The sequence below is a fragment of the Micropterus salmoides genome, unplaced genomic scaffold (genome assembly GCF_014851395.1).
Source record: "Micropterus salmoides isolate LMB-PRFRI ecotype aquatic unplaced genomic scaffold, ASM1485139v1 Ms_hic_scaffold_11, whole genome shotgun sequence".
NCBI classification, from domain to species: domain Eukaryota; kingdom Metazoa; phylum Chordata; class Actinopteri; order Centrarchiformes; family Centrarchidae; genus Micropterus; species Micropterus salmoides.
The window spans coordinates 14906308-14925573 of NW_024040152.1; the positions used below are offsets into that span (position 1 = coordinate 14906308).

Here is a 19266-nt window from a genome sequence, read left to right on the forward strand (position 1 = left end):
AGAAAGCTTTGGCGTAACGCTGCATCTTTTTGAACTTCAGATCATTTCTGTCCTCAACCCTGCAAGGATGATAGTGAGAAAAGTAGTTACAGTTGTTTCAAGGTAAATATGCTTGCTTGCTTCTATGTAAACTTTCATCATGAGGTTTAAAGGGGCACTCCTGCAAATTTGTATTGCACTGAAAATGGAGGGGTGAGTATCTTTACATGTAGAATTGGTGGAATGCTTCTTTAATATGCCAATCAATAACCTACATTAGAGGTCACTAATTGGTGGACTGCGGTCCAGATCCGGACCTGGCATTAGTTCCAGTCGTCTAATGTGATGGTGCTCAGCCAATCAAATCTGTGCATTTCGATAAGAATTGCAAGTCTTGTCTGTGAGAGAGATACACCAGAGATGTTTTGGAAACACACAGGGACAGAGGAGATAAAAGAGAAAAGAGACTTCACCTGGCTTTTAATCAAGACTGTACAGATTCTTACATGTACATTATTCCCATAGGCAGTACAAAACCAGAATTTCTCATGTATCTCTAGTCCTAGCTGGCAGGACAAGCTGCTCACGTTTCTCACTGAACAAGAGAAAATTAGGGAAGTGGTAGCTATATAAGAGGAACTGAAAGAGAAGACAATGTATTAAGCTGTTTATTTGTTAAGATGTGTTGAGTGTTTATTATAAAATTGGTTAAGACTACACTTCAGTACAGTTTTTATTTGTTTTTTTAATAATAATAAAATTATTTTGAGATACACTTATACTATTTTCGCCTTTAGTGTACTTAAATTTAGAATTTATTAATAGAATAGTTATTATTTATTATCCCTCCAGTTTGATGTGAAAACCGACAGTAAATATTTTTGAAATATTATTTGGCTTTCATTTGTTGACTAAAAACACATGTTGATACAACTATATGTTATGTCACTTAATGATAACGCAAGTTAGTGGTTATGATGTTCCGGACCTTTGCTTTGGGAAATTTTCTCTAACTGGACCTCTTTGAATTTTAATTGAATACCCCTGACCTACATGATATACCATGTGTAAAACTGCTGTAGTCCCGAGGTAGATGGAGGAGTTATGATATTATTAGCATAAGATCTGCAAGAGCGAGAGTTGTTGCATTAAGTGCATTAAAGACTACTTAGGTTGTGCTTAGGGGGACAGACTTCTCCATGAGTGGTTTTAGCAAAGATAGTAACCCTTAAAAAAGTTTCTCCTTTGATGTCAGAAAAAATCCTGCATATTATGTCTTTGCGATTTAGAAACAATGTCAGGTAGGCCGTGGCATTTAAATGATGCCCAATTGGCACTAAGGGGCCTAAAGTGTGCCAAGAAAACATCCCCCACACCATTACACCACCACCACCAGCCTGCACAGTGGTAACAAGGCATGATGGATCCATGTTCTCATTCTGTTTACGCCAAATTCTGACTCTACCATCTGAATGTCTCAACAGAAATCGAGACTCATCAGACCAGGCAACATTTTTCCAGTCTTCAACTGTCCAATTTTGGTGAGCTCTTGCAAATTGTAGCCTCTTTTTCCTATTTGTAGTGGAGATGAGTGGTACCCGGTGGGGTCTTCTGCTGTTGTAGCCCATCCGCCTCAATGTTGTGCATGTTGTGGCTTCACAAATGCTTTGCTGCATACCTCGGTTGTAACGAGTGGTTATTTCAGTCAAAGTTGCTCTTCTATCAGCTTGAATCAGTCGGCCCATTCTCCTCTTACCTCTAGCATCAACGAGGCATTTTCGCCCACAGGACTGCCGCATACTGGATGTTTTTCCCTTTTCACACCATTCTTTGTAAACCCTAGAAATGGTTGTGCGTGAAAATCCCAGTAACTGAGCAGATTGTGAAATACTCAGACTGGCCCGTCTGGCACCAACAACCATGCCACGCTCAAAATTGCTTAAATCACCTTTCTTTCCCATTCTGACATTCAGTTTGGAGTTCATGAGATTGTCTTGACCAGGACCACACCCCTAAATGCATTGAAGCAACTGCCATGTGATTGGTTGATTAGATAATTGCATTAATGAGAAATTGAACAGGTGTTCCTAATAATCCTTTAGGTGAGTGTAGGTCTTCAATTTCATTCACAGTGGTCTTAAAAAGACTAGGTGAAACCTGCAGAAACCCTGTAAAATCTGTGTAAGGAAACTATGCATTTAGGATCCCAGTTTAGCTATTATTTTATCTGATATGAGCATAACTGATAACTGATGGCTCTCTTACGGTCATAGCAGAGCTGTATTAAGTTGCTAATAGGCCTACAAACCAAATTTTCCTATTTCTGCTCCTTCCCAGTAAAAGCATTTAACTAAAGAGCTGCAGGGTGGCTTAAAGAATAGACCGGTTATAAGAAGTGTTTAAGCTTTTATACAGAGCAGTAGATAGATAGATTTGAGATATTTCTGTAGCTGGTTTTGGCCAGATGAGCCACTTAATGAACGGATCCAAATCTGATCCAGGCTGGATGAGCCACTTCATGAAGGGGTCCGGATTTGATCCGGGTAAGGTCTGTAATCCTCTGGGCCAGATCTGTTCTGGATCCGTAATCCTCATCTGTTTCGGATCCGGACCTATTTTGCGGATTCCGTTCCGGACCCTGTGATACCTTCCGGAGTTAGTTTACTGTCTGGGAAGATCTTAATAAATATAAACTGTTTTATTTGATTGTTGCACATTCAGTAATGAATATTTATTGTTACAGTGTAGCAACTATGCTTAAAAGCAAAAACAAAGTAGTTGCTGAGAGGCTGAGGTAGGGCCTTTTGGTGCTGTTTGTCTAACTTGTTGCACAAATAATTCGCGGATCTCAAAGAATATAGTCTATTGGTTTTATTGATGAAAATATGCAACTTAATAATGTGAACCGTATATTCAAAATAATCACAACGATCAAATCTACAAAGAATACCAACAAAAACTACAGCGTCCCATTCACTCATCCTCTTTCTGCCACAGGCATTGAACAGGTGTGTAAATTAACTATACAGAAATCACCACCCACATCCACGTGACTTACCAAAAAAGTGCAACAACAAATAAACCTATATACAATTAATTCCAAACGTGCAATAAATCATTTCATGACTCCTACATACAGGAAAACTTTTTGATTTTAAACTTCTTCAAGGGCTTTAAAGTATCTGTTACAGCAGTACTGTCTTTCCTGAGATACCAGCGCTCCTTCAGACCATAGTTGAGCGCACACACCCCAAGCTGAGGCCACAGGCAGCGGGGAAGCCTCCTCTCTAGCATCAACGTTGTTGCTACTACCTGTACAACATCATCATACAGCTGTAACCTTGACAGTAAAACAGGGACATGATGAGGAGGTGCATTGATGTTCATGTCTTTATATGGTGCTACCAGCAGAGTTTCAGGAGCAGGACCACACATCAATGACATCACTCCCCGCATTTCCATAAATACCCACACAACACACATCCTCTTCTGAACCGAGACCAAGCAACATCTTGTCGAGTACGCTACACTAACATCCTATAACGCGTATCATTACAAGCTACTTCCATCCACTTACCTCTTTGAGAAGTGTCGGCACATTGCTATCCCCATCGGACGGATTCGCGACATCTTCTTCGTTCACGTCAGCAGGCCCAGCACCAGAAGCCGAATTCTCTCCTCCATCTCCACGCTTGATGCCCGGCTTTCTACAATCCTAAAGTCGGCCAGGGAGCGGGTGAATCCAGCTTTAACGCCATCAGCCTTCCACGGTCCACTCTCCTCAACAATCTGAAACATTACACCCAAAGAATCCTCCGCCTCTCTTCAAACAGCGGATCACAGCGTTTCCATACGCCAGCGAGGTCCAGGGTCAAACAGTCTTCATGAACAATCTAGACACGAACTATAGCCACTCTTCAGAAAACGGTTAAAGATGAAATAATTCCGACTTAGAGAACAGCGTGCCATGCATTCAGTTCCGTCAACACCAGCTCCTTTCCGGGTGGCGCATTATGCACGCCGTGACGTCAGCGCCAATGTTAAAGGGACAGTTCACATATTACCTCCATCTCAGGATAGCAGAAAAGTCAGTACCAAAACAAAACAGGACGTCAACCAACACCAGAATTCCAAGCCCTCCACCTCTCATTGGGGTTGACCGCACCAGCAGCCTACATCACACAGGACAACCAGCTTCAGGTGCCCAGCACTGGGATGCCAGCATCCCAGCCATCTACATCTACCAACCACAGCAGCAGGCTTCATTAGGGGCCTTCCGCACCGGGACACCAGTGCCACAGCTGGTCACTTCCTGCAACTACAGCAGCCAGTTCCATAGGGGCCCCCAGCACTGAGATGCTAGCGCCCCCACTCGAACACCTCGAGCAACATCAGCAGCCGATTTCATTAGGGGCATTAGGCACCAGTGTTGAGCAGTAACACGTTACTGTAATAATATTACTTTTCCCAGTTAAGTAGTGTAACTAATTACTTTTCTAAAACAGTAATATTATTACTAGTTACTAATGCAAGTAACGCTGCGTTACTCGTTACCGAACACACCATCCTTGACGTGAATCCACGACTGTGCGACAGGTCAGCGGCTCCTGACTTGTTCATGTCCGCTGAGCCAAAAAGCTAAAGGAAGAATGGAGAACGAGGGAGAGGCATTCTTTCCACAGCTGTAAGTAGCTACTACCATTATTGTGTATATGGAGCATATATTGGTGCAGCACCTCCTCGCTCGCGCCCCCTTTCTCTCTCTCTCGTGAACTTCGCTGCACAAACCTGTCCAAATGATACCCCCCCTTGTCATTCTGTGGGAAACACTGGAAAGTAATATAGTAACGAGTAATGTAACTAGTTACTTTTATCACTCAGTAATAAGTAAAGTAATAATATTACTTTTTTAAGGAGTAATAAGTAACTAGTAATATATTACAATTTCTGAGTAACTTGCCCAACATAGTTAGGCACTGGGATGCCCACCGTCCGCTCCCATCAACCACTAACCTGACTGCACAAGATGGTCCATTACACAGAGCCATCCAAAAAGTCATTGTCAGAAACCGTTACAAAAGGACAGGCACCCATGCTATTCTTCGCTTATTTTTCAATAATAATCATCTCCAGTTCTCTTATAACTGATGCTAGCAGCTTACTGCTAACTGCTTAAGTACAGTTGTTTCCAGTTCACAATCATTACGAGCTCAGCCGTTTCGAGCTAACAGCCGTTTTGAACTAACTGGAGCTAAGAGTCGTTTCGAGCTAACTTGAGCTAATTGTCATTTCGAGCTAACTTTGAGCTAGCTAACAGTCGTTTCGAGCTAACTTTGAGCTAAAAGCCGTTCAAGCTAACCTTAAGCTAACAGTCATTTTGAGCTAACTTTGTTAACTTCAAGCTAAGAGTCGTTTCGAGCTAACTTTGAGCTAGTTAACAGTCGTTTTGAGCAAACAGTTGTTTCGATCTAATGCTGCGTTCCATTTACCTCGGAAGTCGGAGGTCAGAGCTAGGAATGACGTCACACCCGAGTTGATGGCGTTCCAGTTAACAAGTTGGAAAACCTCGCTCGGCCAGCCGTTGTTTACAACTAGCCAGGTTAGCTATTGATACGCCGGTTGATTAAAAAAAAACGCATTGTGCGGTATTTACTCACACTAAACACTGTAGCAACACGTCCACAGACAGCTGTTGGACAGCACTTTGTATAGGAACATTTCTATGAGACACAAGTACACAGAAGTGCTAATAAACAGTATAAACTAGTGCTTTCACTAACTGTTGATACCCCGACAGCCATCTTGGATCACAAAGTCGAGGTAGTGCGATTCTCCCAACTTCCGAAGTCGGGATTCTGACTTAAGGGGGCGTTCCCTTTGAAATTTTGACCTTTGAACTCCGAAATTCTGACTTCCCATGTCAACTGGAACGCACCATAACTTTGCCAACTTTGAGCTAACAGCCGTTCAAGCTAAGCTTGAGCTAACTGTTGTTTCGAGATAACTTTGCTAACTTTAAGCCAGCAGCCGTTCAAGCTAACATGAGCTAACAGTCGTTTCGAGCTAACTTTGCTAAATTTGAGCTAACAGCCGTTCAAGCTAAGCTTGAGCTAACTGTTGTTTCGAGATAACTTTGCTAACCTTGAGCTAACAGTCGTTTCGAGCTAACCTTGAGCCAACAGTCGTTTTGAGCTAACTTTGAGCTAGCTAAAAGTCGTTTAGAGCTAACTTTCAGCTAACAGTCATTATTTAGCTACGTTAGTTTCTGTCGTTTTTAAGCTAAGTCATTTCAAATAAAGAGTCATTGCCTATCTAAATCGTTATCTAACTACGTCGCTTCAAGCAAACAGTCGTTATCTCGCGAAGTCGCTTCATGCAAACAGTCGTTATCTAACTACGTCGCTTCAAGCAAACAGTCGTTATCTCGCGAAGTCGCTTCATGCAAACAGTCGTTATCTCGCGAAGTCGCTTCAAGCAAAAGTAATTTCGAACCATAGTCATTTCATGCTATAGTCGTTTTAAGCTAACATTCCTTTTCAGCTAACTTCAACCTAACAATCATCTTGAAACAGTCATTTCCTAGCTTAGCTATTTTCCAGCTAAATCATTCCAAGCAGTCATCTTCTACCTAATCGTCTATGAGCTATAGTCGTTTTTCAAGTAAACATTCGTTTCTACTTAAGTCTTTCAAGCTAACAGTCGTTTCCAAGCAAAGTCTTTTGAGCAAAACTAGTTTTGAGCTAACATTCGTTTCGAGCTAAAATTCGTTTCGAGTTAACATTCATGTCGAGCTATCATCGAGCTAACAGTAGTTCTGAGCTAACCTCCAGCTAAAAGTCTCCAAAGTTTCCATTCATTTTAAACCACAGAGCTAATGTTGCCTCAAGAGACAGTTGTTTCAAAGCAAGTCATTCCAAACAAACGTCAATTTTTTTTTTTTTTTTTTTTTTTTTTTTTTTTTTTAAAACCTGTCCTGCCCAGCAGCCTGGTATAGAGTATAATGACCTGGATACCATATTGTGCCAGACAGATTTTACTTTAACAAGAGAGTATTAAAATACTCCTTTGTCTGTTTTATTATTTATTTAATTATGTATTGATTTGTCACCGGGCCGGACAGGGGGGCAGACACGGGGATGGGGGGGCACAAACAGACAGCACAGAGAAAGGACAACACCTGCAAGAGAAGGGGGAAAGGGGGATGGAGGGTGGGGACAACAGGGAAAAGCTGTGGGAAACACCAATTGCAGAAAGCAACGAAACCTGCAAGAGAACAGAGAGGGGGGCTTGGGGAGGAGAAAAACAACAACAAACAAACACAAACAAAAAAAACAATAAAAATAATAATAATAGTAAAAGAAAACCAGCCGAACAGCAGCAATAAACAGCTGACATATTAATGACATATTAAGACAACTAAGAGAACAATGAAAACAAGAAGCAGTCACACACACTAAATAAGCAACACAACACAGCCACGAGAGCTGGAATAATAATTAATTTAAATAAGTAACTGAAAGAAAGGCATCAGGAATAATTCTACCAGGGACAACCTAAGTTTGTTTGTGTCTGTGTGTGTCTGTGTGCGTGTGGGTGAATGTGTCTGTATGTGTGTGTATGTACATGTGTGTGCGCATAAGCCTGTTAAAGAATGTAGTTGTTAGAGAGAGTGGGACGCCACGACTGTAACAGGCAGGCAAGAACCCCAGTAGCCAATAGGGGTGGAAGAAAGAAAAAGAATAAATCAAATCAAAAAAAAACAAAGACTCCCAGATGCACCGCGATGCAAACGCAGAAGACCCCGACCCAAATGCCAGTTGACAACGTAATGCCGACGGAACGCAAAAGAGGAAGAGCAGCGCCCGGACCGACCGCGTCGCAGACACAACATAGACCAGTGGCCTCCCCCATCCAGCACCCCACCGCCGCGCAGCAAACAACCACAATGCCCAAATGCCACGCAATCATCAACACCAATGCACAAGTGACGAGCCCAACGCGCACACTGCGCGAGCACGGCGACACCCATGCCCAGCAGCCCCCCGCGAATCCCGCGTGCGAGGTCGGGCAAATGAGAGAGAGCAAACGGAACAACACGACAGCGAAAGCCAGCGGAGAGAGACACCAGCAGCAAGCCCCAAACAAACGTCAATTTAAACTAAAGTTGTTTCGAGAGAACGATTGTTTCAAAATCAAGGGGCTTTGGCACCGGGATGTCGCTCACTCCCAGTCATCACTAAGCTGACTGCGTCAGTCAGTTTGTTACATAGAACCATCCAATTTGTTGTTGGAAACCGATCAGGTTTGCTTTAGTCGGGTCATTAGGCACCGGGATGCCAAACCCCTTGCGTCCATCAATCTCCGCAGGTCGCTCTAGTCTGGGATTCTGGCACCGGGATGCCAGGATCTCTAGCATCTCATCTTTACTAGTCCAGCAACTACAGCTAGAACCTCCGCCACTGGCACCCAGCTTTCCTCCACAGCCCTAGCAACACCAAGTTTTTCCATTTCTAATTTCCGTATTTCCTCTAAACCCATTACGCCGCCCTCAGCTAATGCTTTTACTCGTCGTCCTAACTCTTTAATATCCCGTTCTTTAGCTCACTAGTCTACTCAAACACATCGTAGACAATATGAGATCTTGTTGTTCTTATCATGCCTTTTCCTCACTAACCGCCTACTAAAAGATCCCTCGAAGGGCACCTCTAACCAAAAGGGAGAACATCCACCCGGTTGAGAGAACTCACTCCTGAAAAATTTGCGTACACTTTCTCCATACACTAAGACGATTACATGGCCATTATTAGATCGGGCCGCCAAGTCAGAAGCACGTTTTTACCAAAAATCCACATCCACACTGCTTCCAAGCCACAGCTTGCTTCAGTGATGTAATCAGGGCCCACTCGACCACACAACCCTAACATGCCCCCCAAGTGGTCCCCGGTCTCATCTTGCTTTCCAGCTCCATTGCCACCGCGCCAAGCTCTCTGGTTTTCTCCAACCTCTGGTTTCCAAGATCTGCAGAGAAAATGCAGGTCTTCCCATGACCCTAGATTTCTAGGATTCACTCGCGACACAATCTGCTTCACACTGTAATCTGGATTGAAAGCTTATGCAATCAGTATTCAATCTCCAGTTCCTCCTCACTTTGGCTCAATCTTTGCAAACTGGATTGGGTTCAACTTTTTCTATCACAAACAACTGTGACACCCCAAGATACCAATCGTACACCGCTGCCACATATTCTGCAAGTTTTAGGGGGTTCTACAAAGAAGACTAATTGCAGCAGAATGGTCCCCAAAACTCTACTACCAACAGCAAAGCCCTCTCTCGGGTTACAGGCCAGCTTTGACGAACTGTCACAACTAGCACAACATGACCTCCCCGTCATTCGATCTCATCACCACGTCTTATTTCATCAACACGCCCACAGTGGCTACAAAACACACTCCACTGAAGTCCATCTTAGCGGAAGCACTGGCTTCTTTTCCAAACTTCCAAACGCATTCTCAGAGAACCCAACTTCTTAGAGGTTTTCAATGTCAAGAGACATCTCAAGACCCCTGCAGCCTTCCTCTTACAGCAGACTCGCTGGCCATCTGCATCCACACCCTCTGCACTGATTACAGCATCCGTCACTTGACTTGAACCTTAGACGTTACCTCCACACTTTCTCTCTTGACGGTTTAATTTCACTGCATCTCCTCTTTGCTTGACCTTTGGCGTCATGCCCGCAATTCATTCTTCAAACAACACTGCTTTCTACCAAAGTGATCCGAAGTTCAGTCAATCGGGCCAGCTTACGTTCATCTTTTTCTTCGAAGTCCAGTTATCTCTGAACCCTTTAAGACCCTTGTGAACTATAGGGAATCCCAGCGCACAACCACATCCGATTGTCCGAGACCGGTCTAGTAGCTACTTAATTCAGGTTCTACCAGCAGACGTACTCTTTCGTAAGGCATTTCTCCCATCCATTGCTTCAGTCACTCCTCCAGGATCTGAGCTATCATTCAGCCTACCGAGCGTCATTCTAGAGTGTGGCGGCACCGAGTGGGAATTGGGCAAAGATTATTAGGATGTGATTTCAATATCATCTAATAATCTCTTTCACAGTGGCACTATATAGTCTTACCGTCAGCTACAACTACGCCACCTGGGAATTTTCACCCCAGGAAATATAAACTAAACAGTACCAAACAGTACCATTTCAATAGAAAGCCCACATGTTAGTTTTACTTAGGGAGGGAGTAACTGAGACAGTGTTTCATTCACATATAAAAATATTCCATCCATCCATCCATTGTCAACCGCTTATCCTGCGTACAGGGTCGCGGGGGGCTGGAGCCAATCCCAGCTGACTTCGGGCGAAAGGCGGGGTACACCCTGGACAGGTCGCCAGTCCATCGCAGGGCCACACATAGACAAACAACCACTCACGCCCACACTCACACCTAAGGACAATTTAGGGTCACCAATCAACCTAGTCCGCATGTCTCTGGACAGTGGGAGGAAGCTGGAGCACCTGAAGAGAGCCCACGCAGACACGGGGAGAACATGCAAACTCCACACAGAAAGGCCAGGGCAACCGGGGTTTAAACCCACGACCTTCTTGCTGTGAGGCGACAGTGCTAACTACTGTACCACCGTGTCGCCCATATAAAAATATTCTTTATTTTAAATTAACATGTATCTAAAATCTCTTAAAAAGCAGCCATTTGCCTAAACACAAACCAAAAACAATTAAAACAAAGCAAAATATTAATTCAGGGTTCAGGGGTTGTGAAGGTGTGGTCCACAGGCACATCTATGAGGCTCACGCTCAGCTAAAACAGGGAGGGTGATGGGAAAGGACCGATAGGCGGGAATGGACCCAGGCTCCTGGGTCATATACACGATCCACAGGGCTGAGAAGAAATATTTTTAAAACTTTGTGAGGGACAGAAAACTCCTCTTATTTCAAGAAATTCTTATCTTACAAGCTTTGTGAGGGCTCAAGATATGTTTTACATGTCGCTCAGAATATACTCACAGGTGAAAAAACCAATGAGAACAATGAAACTCAGCCACATAAACTTTTTCAAGTCTCCAAATATAATCTAGGGGGAAATGAGACACTAGGTAGGTCAACCTGCAAACACAAATACCCCAAAAGCCAAAACAACAAACTACATCTGTTTCAAAAACATTTATGTACAGTTACTATTTATACATGACTTTTGAGGTACTATAATATGCAGCACTCAGTCCAGGCTGAGCGAGTCCTACCTTCTGTATCAAGATGACATGAGGGCCGAGCATTTCAAAACCTCGGGCGAAGTACATGACGTTGCACCAGCGAAGAACTAATGACACCGCCGTTACCACAGTCTCTCCCTCCACCTCGCAGACTCTGAACACCAACAGCAGCACCACCAAGCATGCGTAGCTGATACTGGTCAAAACAACAGCAGAAAGGTTAAAAGCTATTTCAGATCTGCATGCATTATTTTACTGCTGAGAAGTATTTCTACTTACAGAATAACATGGAAGGGGCCTCCCAGTGCTGTCTGACCAAAATAGCGCTTTGCTCCCACTCTCAGTATATCAGGGATCTGTTGGGAAAGATTGTACAGGAGGATGTGGAAGTGCAATAGACACAGTGTTTAAGATGTTGTTTCATAAATTCACCTTCAGCAACAGGATGATAAAAGCGCAGATGACGCTGACGATTTCACCCACCAGCCGCAGGTAGTCCTCATGTGTCACATAACTCTCCTGAGGCACGGAGAGAGAAAATAAAATGTAGATTTGTTTATATTATTTATCATTTACCCTTGTATGGTGTCCGGGTCTGTTGGACCCGTTTTCATTTTTTATCAAAAGAAAAATTATACGATTATTTATTTTTTCAAACTCAGACTCATTGGCATTGGCTCATTTTCTGTGAAGAATATATATCAGAACACATTTTCAATGAAAACACACTGTACACCCCCCCTACACATTTACATTACACACAGGATGTCCGGGTCCACTGGACCCGAGGCTAATAAAAGTCTGGAAACTGTAGGTCCTGTGTACCTTTACTCTGTCCTCCTCCTGTCAGTGTGTGTGTGTGTGTGTGTGTGTGTGAGTGTGAGTTTTGTGTTTCTGCACCTGCCGTTCCCACACATGGTCACAACATGTCACAAATTCAAGCACGGCCACCGTCTGCTCTCACATTCCTGGGGTTAGTGTAGGGGGTAGATTATACAGTTTGTACATTAGAAAAACCATTACGCATATGGAGAGTCACCATAAACCACATATCTGTGTGTGTGTGTGTGTGTGTGTGTGTGTGTGTGTGTGTGTGAGTGAGTTTTGCACATTTTACCCTCTGTCTTGTGGGAACCAATATTTATTTTCTCTAAATTGGGGGCGGGACATAATAAATATAGCATTACCAGTGTGGTTTCTTATCACAACTGATCAAGATGGCCAAAAGATTAACTGCTCAGAGGGCCTTGCAATTGATTTTGGAAGAGACAGAAGATTTTGATGATGTACAAGAAGTGGTTTCAGAATGTGAAGATCACATTTCTGACAATTCAGAGTCTGGCAGTGACTTTGAAGAAGAGGACGAGATTGAGCATCACCTAGTTCCAAAACGAAGACGAGCCACAGGACCAAAGTCAATAGTTATGAAAAACCTTGCTTCATTTGTAAATTTGTTGAATTTTTCCACTCATACCTTGATTATAATTGATTTTCTTTTTTTATGTCATTTTAGTAAAAAAATAAACAAAAAAACGAGTAGCACTTTAATTCTTAAATGTGATCTAACAAAGGTAAAGAGAAAATATTAACCATATATGCTGTTTATATTGCGTGTAATTGGGATGAAGTAAACATGTGTTGAGTATTTTAACATAAAATTGTTTGATTGTGTTGAATTAAAAACCCCAAAATGCAGCGGGTCCACCAGACCCACGAACACTGGCTGAATAACAAAAATATGAACACTACACAAAAGTAGCAATACTACACACTACAACACTACAGTAAATAGCTGTCAGATATATAGTATCTCAAAAAAGAGAGTACATCCCTCACATTTTTGTAAATATTTGATTATATCTTTTCATGTGACAACACTGAAGAAATGACATTGTAAAGTAGTGAGTGTACAGCTTGTGTAACAGTGTAAATTTGCTGTCCCCTCAAAATAACACGTCACACAGCCATTAATGTCTAAACCGCTGGCAACAAAAGTGAGTGCACGTGCTCAGTGTCATGTCCAGAGGTTGTCTTTGGGAAATAGATGAATTAGTTTTGGCAGCATTTCTGCAGAGGTTGAAGGGGTGTTGGGTCAGACTGTTACTGCTCAGACTATACGCCGCTTACTGCATCAAATTGGTCTGCATGGCTGTCGTCCCAGAAGGAAGCCTCTTCTATAGATGATGCACAAGAAAGCCTGCAAACAGTTTGCTGAAGACAAGCAGACTAAGGACATGGATTACTGGAACCATGTCCTGTGGTCTGATGAGACCAAGATTATCAAACTTATTTGGTTATATATAGACACTTTGGGCCCAATTTGGACATTTTCACTTAGGGGTGTACTCACTTTTGTTTCCAGCAGTTTAGACATTAATGGCTGTGTGATGTGTTATTTTGAGGGGACAGCAAATTTACACTGTTATACAAGCTGTACACTCACTACATTACATTGTAGCAAAGTGTCATTTCTTCAGTGTTGTCACATGAAAAGATATAATCAAATATTTACAAATATGTGAGGGGTGTACTCATTTATGTAAGATACTATATGCAGTGAATTACATTTTTGCAACATCCTTATATGTTGTCATGGCTGTCCAAACAACATGTGTGGACCAAATTTGGTTGTATCCCATCATCTTGGGGTTAGGGGGAAAAGAGGCTGTAAAGAGTTCACTATTGTAAACCGTTGTCTATGTTGTTTATTTGTTACATGCTTTCGTAAATAAGTCACATTTCAGGTATTAAAACACTGACTCATATGAAGTAAGAACGGTAGTGATATGGTTTGACTAGAGTGAAAGTTGAATAATGGCAACTTTGTGTGAAGGTTTGTTTTTGTAGTTTATTTCTAATTTGTTGGTTATGATCCTGTTATATTGTCACAGTTGCTGCCACCTAAAACCTCACAAGTTTTGCTTATTAGTGGAGTTACTGTCCTGTAATAAGTTATCATACCTGACACATTCAGAAGTGTAATAAATGCACTTTGTAAATAGATTTTTCATCTTAACTTTTAAATGTAACTATTCACATCAATTGTTTCTTCCTTAACTGCTCTGGTGGTGCATTTGGGTCCAATCCCTTCTTTTCCTTTTCCCTGCTTGAACAAACTGTACAGGTATTTTGAGAAAAGAAACTGCACAATACATCCACATTTAAAGCTGATCTTGAGAGACTTTTTTCTGTGTGTTTGAGTTCCTATGTGAGAGCTCGGAGGTCATGGGCTCATTGATGAGTTCAGGAGCTCTGTCCATCAGAGCAACAGCAGCCTCCAGGTTATCGTACATCACAGCAACATGAAGAGCTGTCTCACCAAGAGCACCTGGGTGAGAGGATTACAATTTCACAGATTATAACTGACACTGCACTACCCTGAAATAACAAGACACTGACGTATAAATTCACAGTTCAGCCTTACCTCTCTGAAAGATATTAGTGGACGCACAACCTAGAAGTTTCTTGATGCAACCAACACTGTTCTCTTTAGCCGCATAGAAGAGAGGAATGTCATTTATGCTGAGGGAAGATGGACAGAAGAAAAAACACGTGACTTATTTTAACAGGTTAGGCTTTACACCTGCTTATAATTAATTTAGACTTAATCTAAATTATTGTAGAAAAAGTGGAAATTCTATCTTATGAGTTTCTTACATTTTGGTATAGAGCATAAAATTCTCATCCAACATCTCGTTCCATCCTTTCTTGCTTTGAAGGTGAAACCTCAGCTGGCTCCACCAATGGTTGCACTCACTCGGAGCAGATTTGACCAGAGACAGAAACATTGACACCTGATATTCGATTGTAAGAAACAAATGAAAGGTGAGGACTATGTTGAAGAATGCACCAAAAGCAGGCAGTGAATTAAAAAACATCAATGAAATAAAATGTTGAGTCAACTAAAAAATTGCATTTTCTGCGGAAAAGGTGTGGTTAACACTTAAAGCTGGAATTAATTTGCAAAACACTGCTCGAAATTCAGAAGTCTGAAATGAAATGCCTGAAAAGTTTCAAATGCATTGCATTGCTTAACAACTGAACTGCATTAACTAAAGAGGCTAACAGCAGAAATAAGTTGCAAAAATAATTTAATATATTAAAAAAATGATTATACTGTAAAAGCTGGAAGTTACCTCAAAGGCAAAAAAATTCTATTGCGTTGCACTGCACTGCTGAAAAACCTGGAAGATGAAATGTTATACGTTGGGACCTGCATTATCTAAAAAATGCTTAAAGGGGCATTATGTTGATGAGTTTTCAGCAGCCACTAGCGGTGCAGCTCCAAGATTGCAACCAGGTGTGTGATCGTACTCATGCTCACTTGAACTCATGAGCAAGCATAATCCGAAACACAACTGTTTTCATACAGAGATCCCACGTTTAATAAAATATTAACAACTCAAAGCAACTCTAAACGCAAGAGCAAAAATTGAACAGGCAGTTAACATTTCTGTGAACATTGACCTTTCACCAAAATAGGTGACATCATCGTTGTCATATCATCTCCTTCCTAGTGGCCGCTACTATCACTGGTACATATATCACAGCAACTTGGAGAAATTACACTCTAAAAACCCCTCCAACAGCGAAAATAAACAAGACAAATTTCTGTGAACTTTGACCTTTCACCAAAACAATTCCTTAATAGGTGACATCATTGTTGTCATATCATCTTCTTCCTAGTTGTCCTCTACTATCATTGGTACAAATATTATAAGGTTTTACTGTACAAACTACGAGATATTGCATTCTAAAAATGCATCCAACAGCAAAATGTAAACAGACATAACATTTTCTTGAACTTTGACCAAAACAATTTCTTAATAGGTGACATCACCATTGACATATCATCTCCTTCCTAATGTTTACTATTACTGGTACATAAATCCTAACATTTTGCTGTAACAACTTGGAGATATTATACTCTAAAAAACCCACCAACAGCAAAAATTCTAATTACAGGTAACATTTCTGTGAACTTTGACCTTTGACCAGAACAGTTCCTTAATAAATAATAATAATAATAATTGTAAGCGCCATTTGTTAGTAGCAAGTTTGTTTATGTTGTAACATTTAACATTATTTTGGTATTTCGGTGCAACTTCTGTATTGGAACTCTTATTTTGAAGTTTTGAAGGAAGCGGTAAGGAAGAAAAACAATAAACGAGTGTGGACGGCTGAGCAACACGGTTGTTTTACCGTCGTTGGTTCTCTCCGGGCCAACTCAACGCGTAAAACTGTCTTACGTCGTTCATACAATGTGGTTATGATAACAGAAGGAAGTTTAGTTGAAGTTTACAATTACGAACAATTAAGATAGCCACTACATTAAGTAAAACAACCTTGGCTCGACAGCAAGACGACGACGACGGCGATGACAACGCGTCGCGAGAGCCACCACCGGCTTACCAAGAACAGAACAGCCCAAGACAAGAGTAAAGCTGCAGATAAGTGCCCAAAGAACTGCAGGAAAGAAGTCAAAAGAAAACATGAGGACAAGAGTTGTGAAAAAGTAAAGAATGCTGTTATGCCGCAGAAGCGTGCCAACATGAGGGTGCTGCCCAACTTCTTGTGAGAATAAGACGACTAGAATGTTTTGGTCTTCAGAAGATGATATTCTTTACGAAAGCCTGGTGAGCTTATATCATAGACCATCATTTGTGAACATTTGTCGAACTAGAAGTTGTGTTTACAGCCATAATGGTGGACGATTCACACGATGTAAAGTCAAGAGCTCAGAGCTGCTGCAGCCGGATTAGCCAGAGGAGGGCGCCAAGGTACACCGAAAAGGGTCTGGAAGAACAAGTGAGCAGGCTTATAGGTGCAAGACGATCCAAGTTGTCACAGTTAACATCAAAAAGAAACAAGATTGAAAGACTAATGAAAGATAATGAAAATCCAGACATTGTTGATGAACATTTAAATGAATCCTCAAAACTGCTAGAAGAGTTTACTCATTCAAATGATGATGTACTGTTGCTGTTACCCGATGATGAACACGATGCTGATCAGATGTATTGGTTCAAGCCAAAAATGGAACAGTTCAGCATTTTCATAACTGATGTTAAAACATGGATAGCTACATCAAGGCAACAACATCAGGAGGATGTGAGTCCGGATGACAGCGTGTCTGTGGCTGCCACACCAGCAGGGAGGAAGTCTGCAGACAAAAGCACAATGAGCTCAGCTAGTTGCCGCTCTTCAAGATCATCCAAAGTCTCATCTATATCATCGGTGCGACAGAAGGAACAAGCAGAACGTGCTGCCTTACTTGCACGTGCAGCATCACTAAGCCAGAGGCAGGCGTTGGACATCGAAGAATGCAAATTAAAGGCAAAGAAGGAACAACTTGAGCTTGAGATAGCTATTGCTGCTTCTACAGCAAAAATACAAGTGCTGGAAAACAGTGAGTATGACAACTGCAAAGGTGATGTAGGTATTCATCCTGAGACTGTCTTACCAGGAATGCCACAGCAACATGACCAACAGCCTATGGTAAATTATGAGCACATTGGTCAATTAAAGGCAGATGATCTTCAAGTGAAACAAGAAACTGACACACAATCTTATGTCAACAGAAGTCCAGTAAATCTGTGTGAAGTAATGTTGAAACAAAATGATATCACTGAGATGTTAGTCAAACAGCAAAGACTGTCACATTTGCCCCAGAGAGATGTGCCTCTTTTCAGTGGTGATCCACTTGAGTTCAAGGCTTTCACAAGAGCATTTGATCATACCATTCATGACAAAGCTGATAGTAACAGTGACAGGTTATATTACCTAGAGCAGTTTACCAGAGGGGAACCCAGGGACTTAGTCAGAAGTTGCCAGCATATGAGTCCCTATCAAGGTTATAGTGAGGCAAGGAAGTTGCTAACTTATCACTATGGCAATGAACTAAAAATCGCAACTGCCTATATGAGTAGAGCATTCAGCTGGCCACAAATAAAACCAGATGACGGCAAGGCCCTTCAGAGTTACTCTTTGTTCCTCACTGGATGTAACAACGCCATGCAAGACATTACCCAACTTACAGAAATGGACAGTCCCACTAACCTCAGAAACATTGTCTCCAAGTTACCGTACAAAATGAGAGAACTGTGGAGAGTTTCTGCATTTGACATTCAAGAAAAACGTGGTACAAGAGCAAAGTTTTCAGATTTAGTCATGTTCATAAACAGACAAGCTAAAATAGCTGTGGATCCTGTTTTCGGTGACATAAAGGATGCTGAAGATAAGGGAAAATATCATGTAAATGTGAAAGCGACAAAATCATTCAGGCCAAAGGGGAGTGCATTTGCTACAAGTGTTGCACCTACAGCAATTGAAAGGCCACCAGACAATGGTAAAAACTCATTTCGTTGCAACATCAGTGCCTTCCAGAAGCCTTGTGTATATTGTGAAAAACAACACATACTTGCAGAATGTCACAAAATCAGAAACCAGCCATACAAAGAAAGGTTAGAGTTTCTTAAAGGAAAGGGTTTGTGTTTTGCATGCTTGACACAAGGACATCTGAGCAAAGACTGTAAGAAAAGAGCTTCATGTGAGTATTGTTCTAAAAAACACCCAAGCATGCTCCACTTCTCAAGAGAAAAGGATGATGTAGCTGCAGAAAGCGGGCAGAAAGACACTGCTGAAAACACAGAGACTGGTGCAGTGGCACACATTTCAGGTGGAATTTGTGGAGCTACTGGGGCCGGAAAAGACAGTTGTGTGTTGTCGATTGTACCTGTGTGTGTCAAATCAAAGAAGAGCAATAAGATCATTCAGACTTATGCATTCATGGATAATGGAAGTCAAGCCACTTTCTGCACAGAGAGCTTGATGAGACAGCTCAACATGGAAGGCAAGAGAACTCAAATCCTGCTTCGCACGATGGGGCAGGAAAAGTTGGAGTCAAGCTACCATATCAAAGGACTAGAGGTGTGTGGTTTGAAAGAGAACATTTACATTGACATACCTGAGATCTACACCCACAAAGATATTCCTGTGTCTAAAGAGAACATTCCAGTGCCTGAGGATTTGGAAAACTGGCCACATTTGCAA

The 19266-nt window shown here is 41.8% G+C and overlaps 1 protein-coding gene across 1 annotated transcript in view; it reads right to left on the bottom strand.

The window, feature by feature from the left end:
* LOC119897466 (transient receptor potential cation channel subfamily V member 6-like) overlaps positions 1-19266 on the bottom strand; it is a 78412-nt gene that overhangs the window by 794 nt on the left and 58352 nt on the right. The window contains exon 17 of the mRNA XM_038711184.1: positions 1-59. This exon is cut by the window's left edge and continues 794 nt beyond it. Coding sequence (XP_038567112.1) covers positions 1-59 — 59 coding nt within the window. The remainder of the gene's footprint in view (positions 60-19266) is intronic.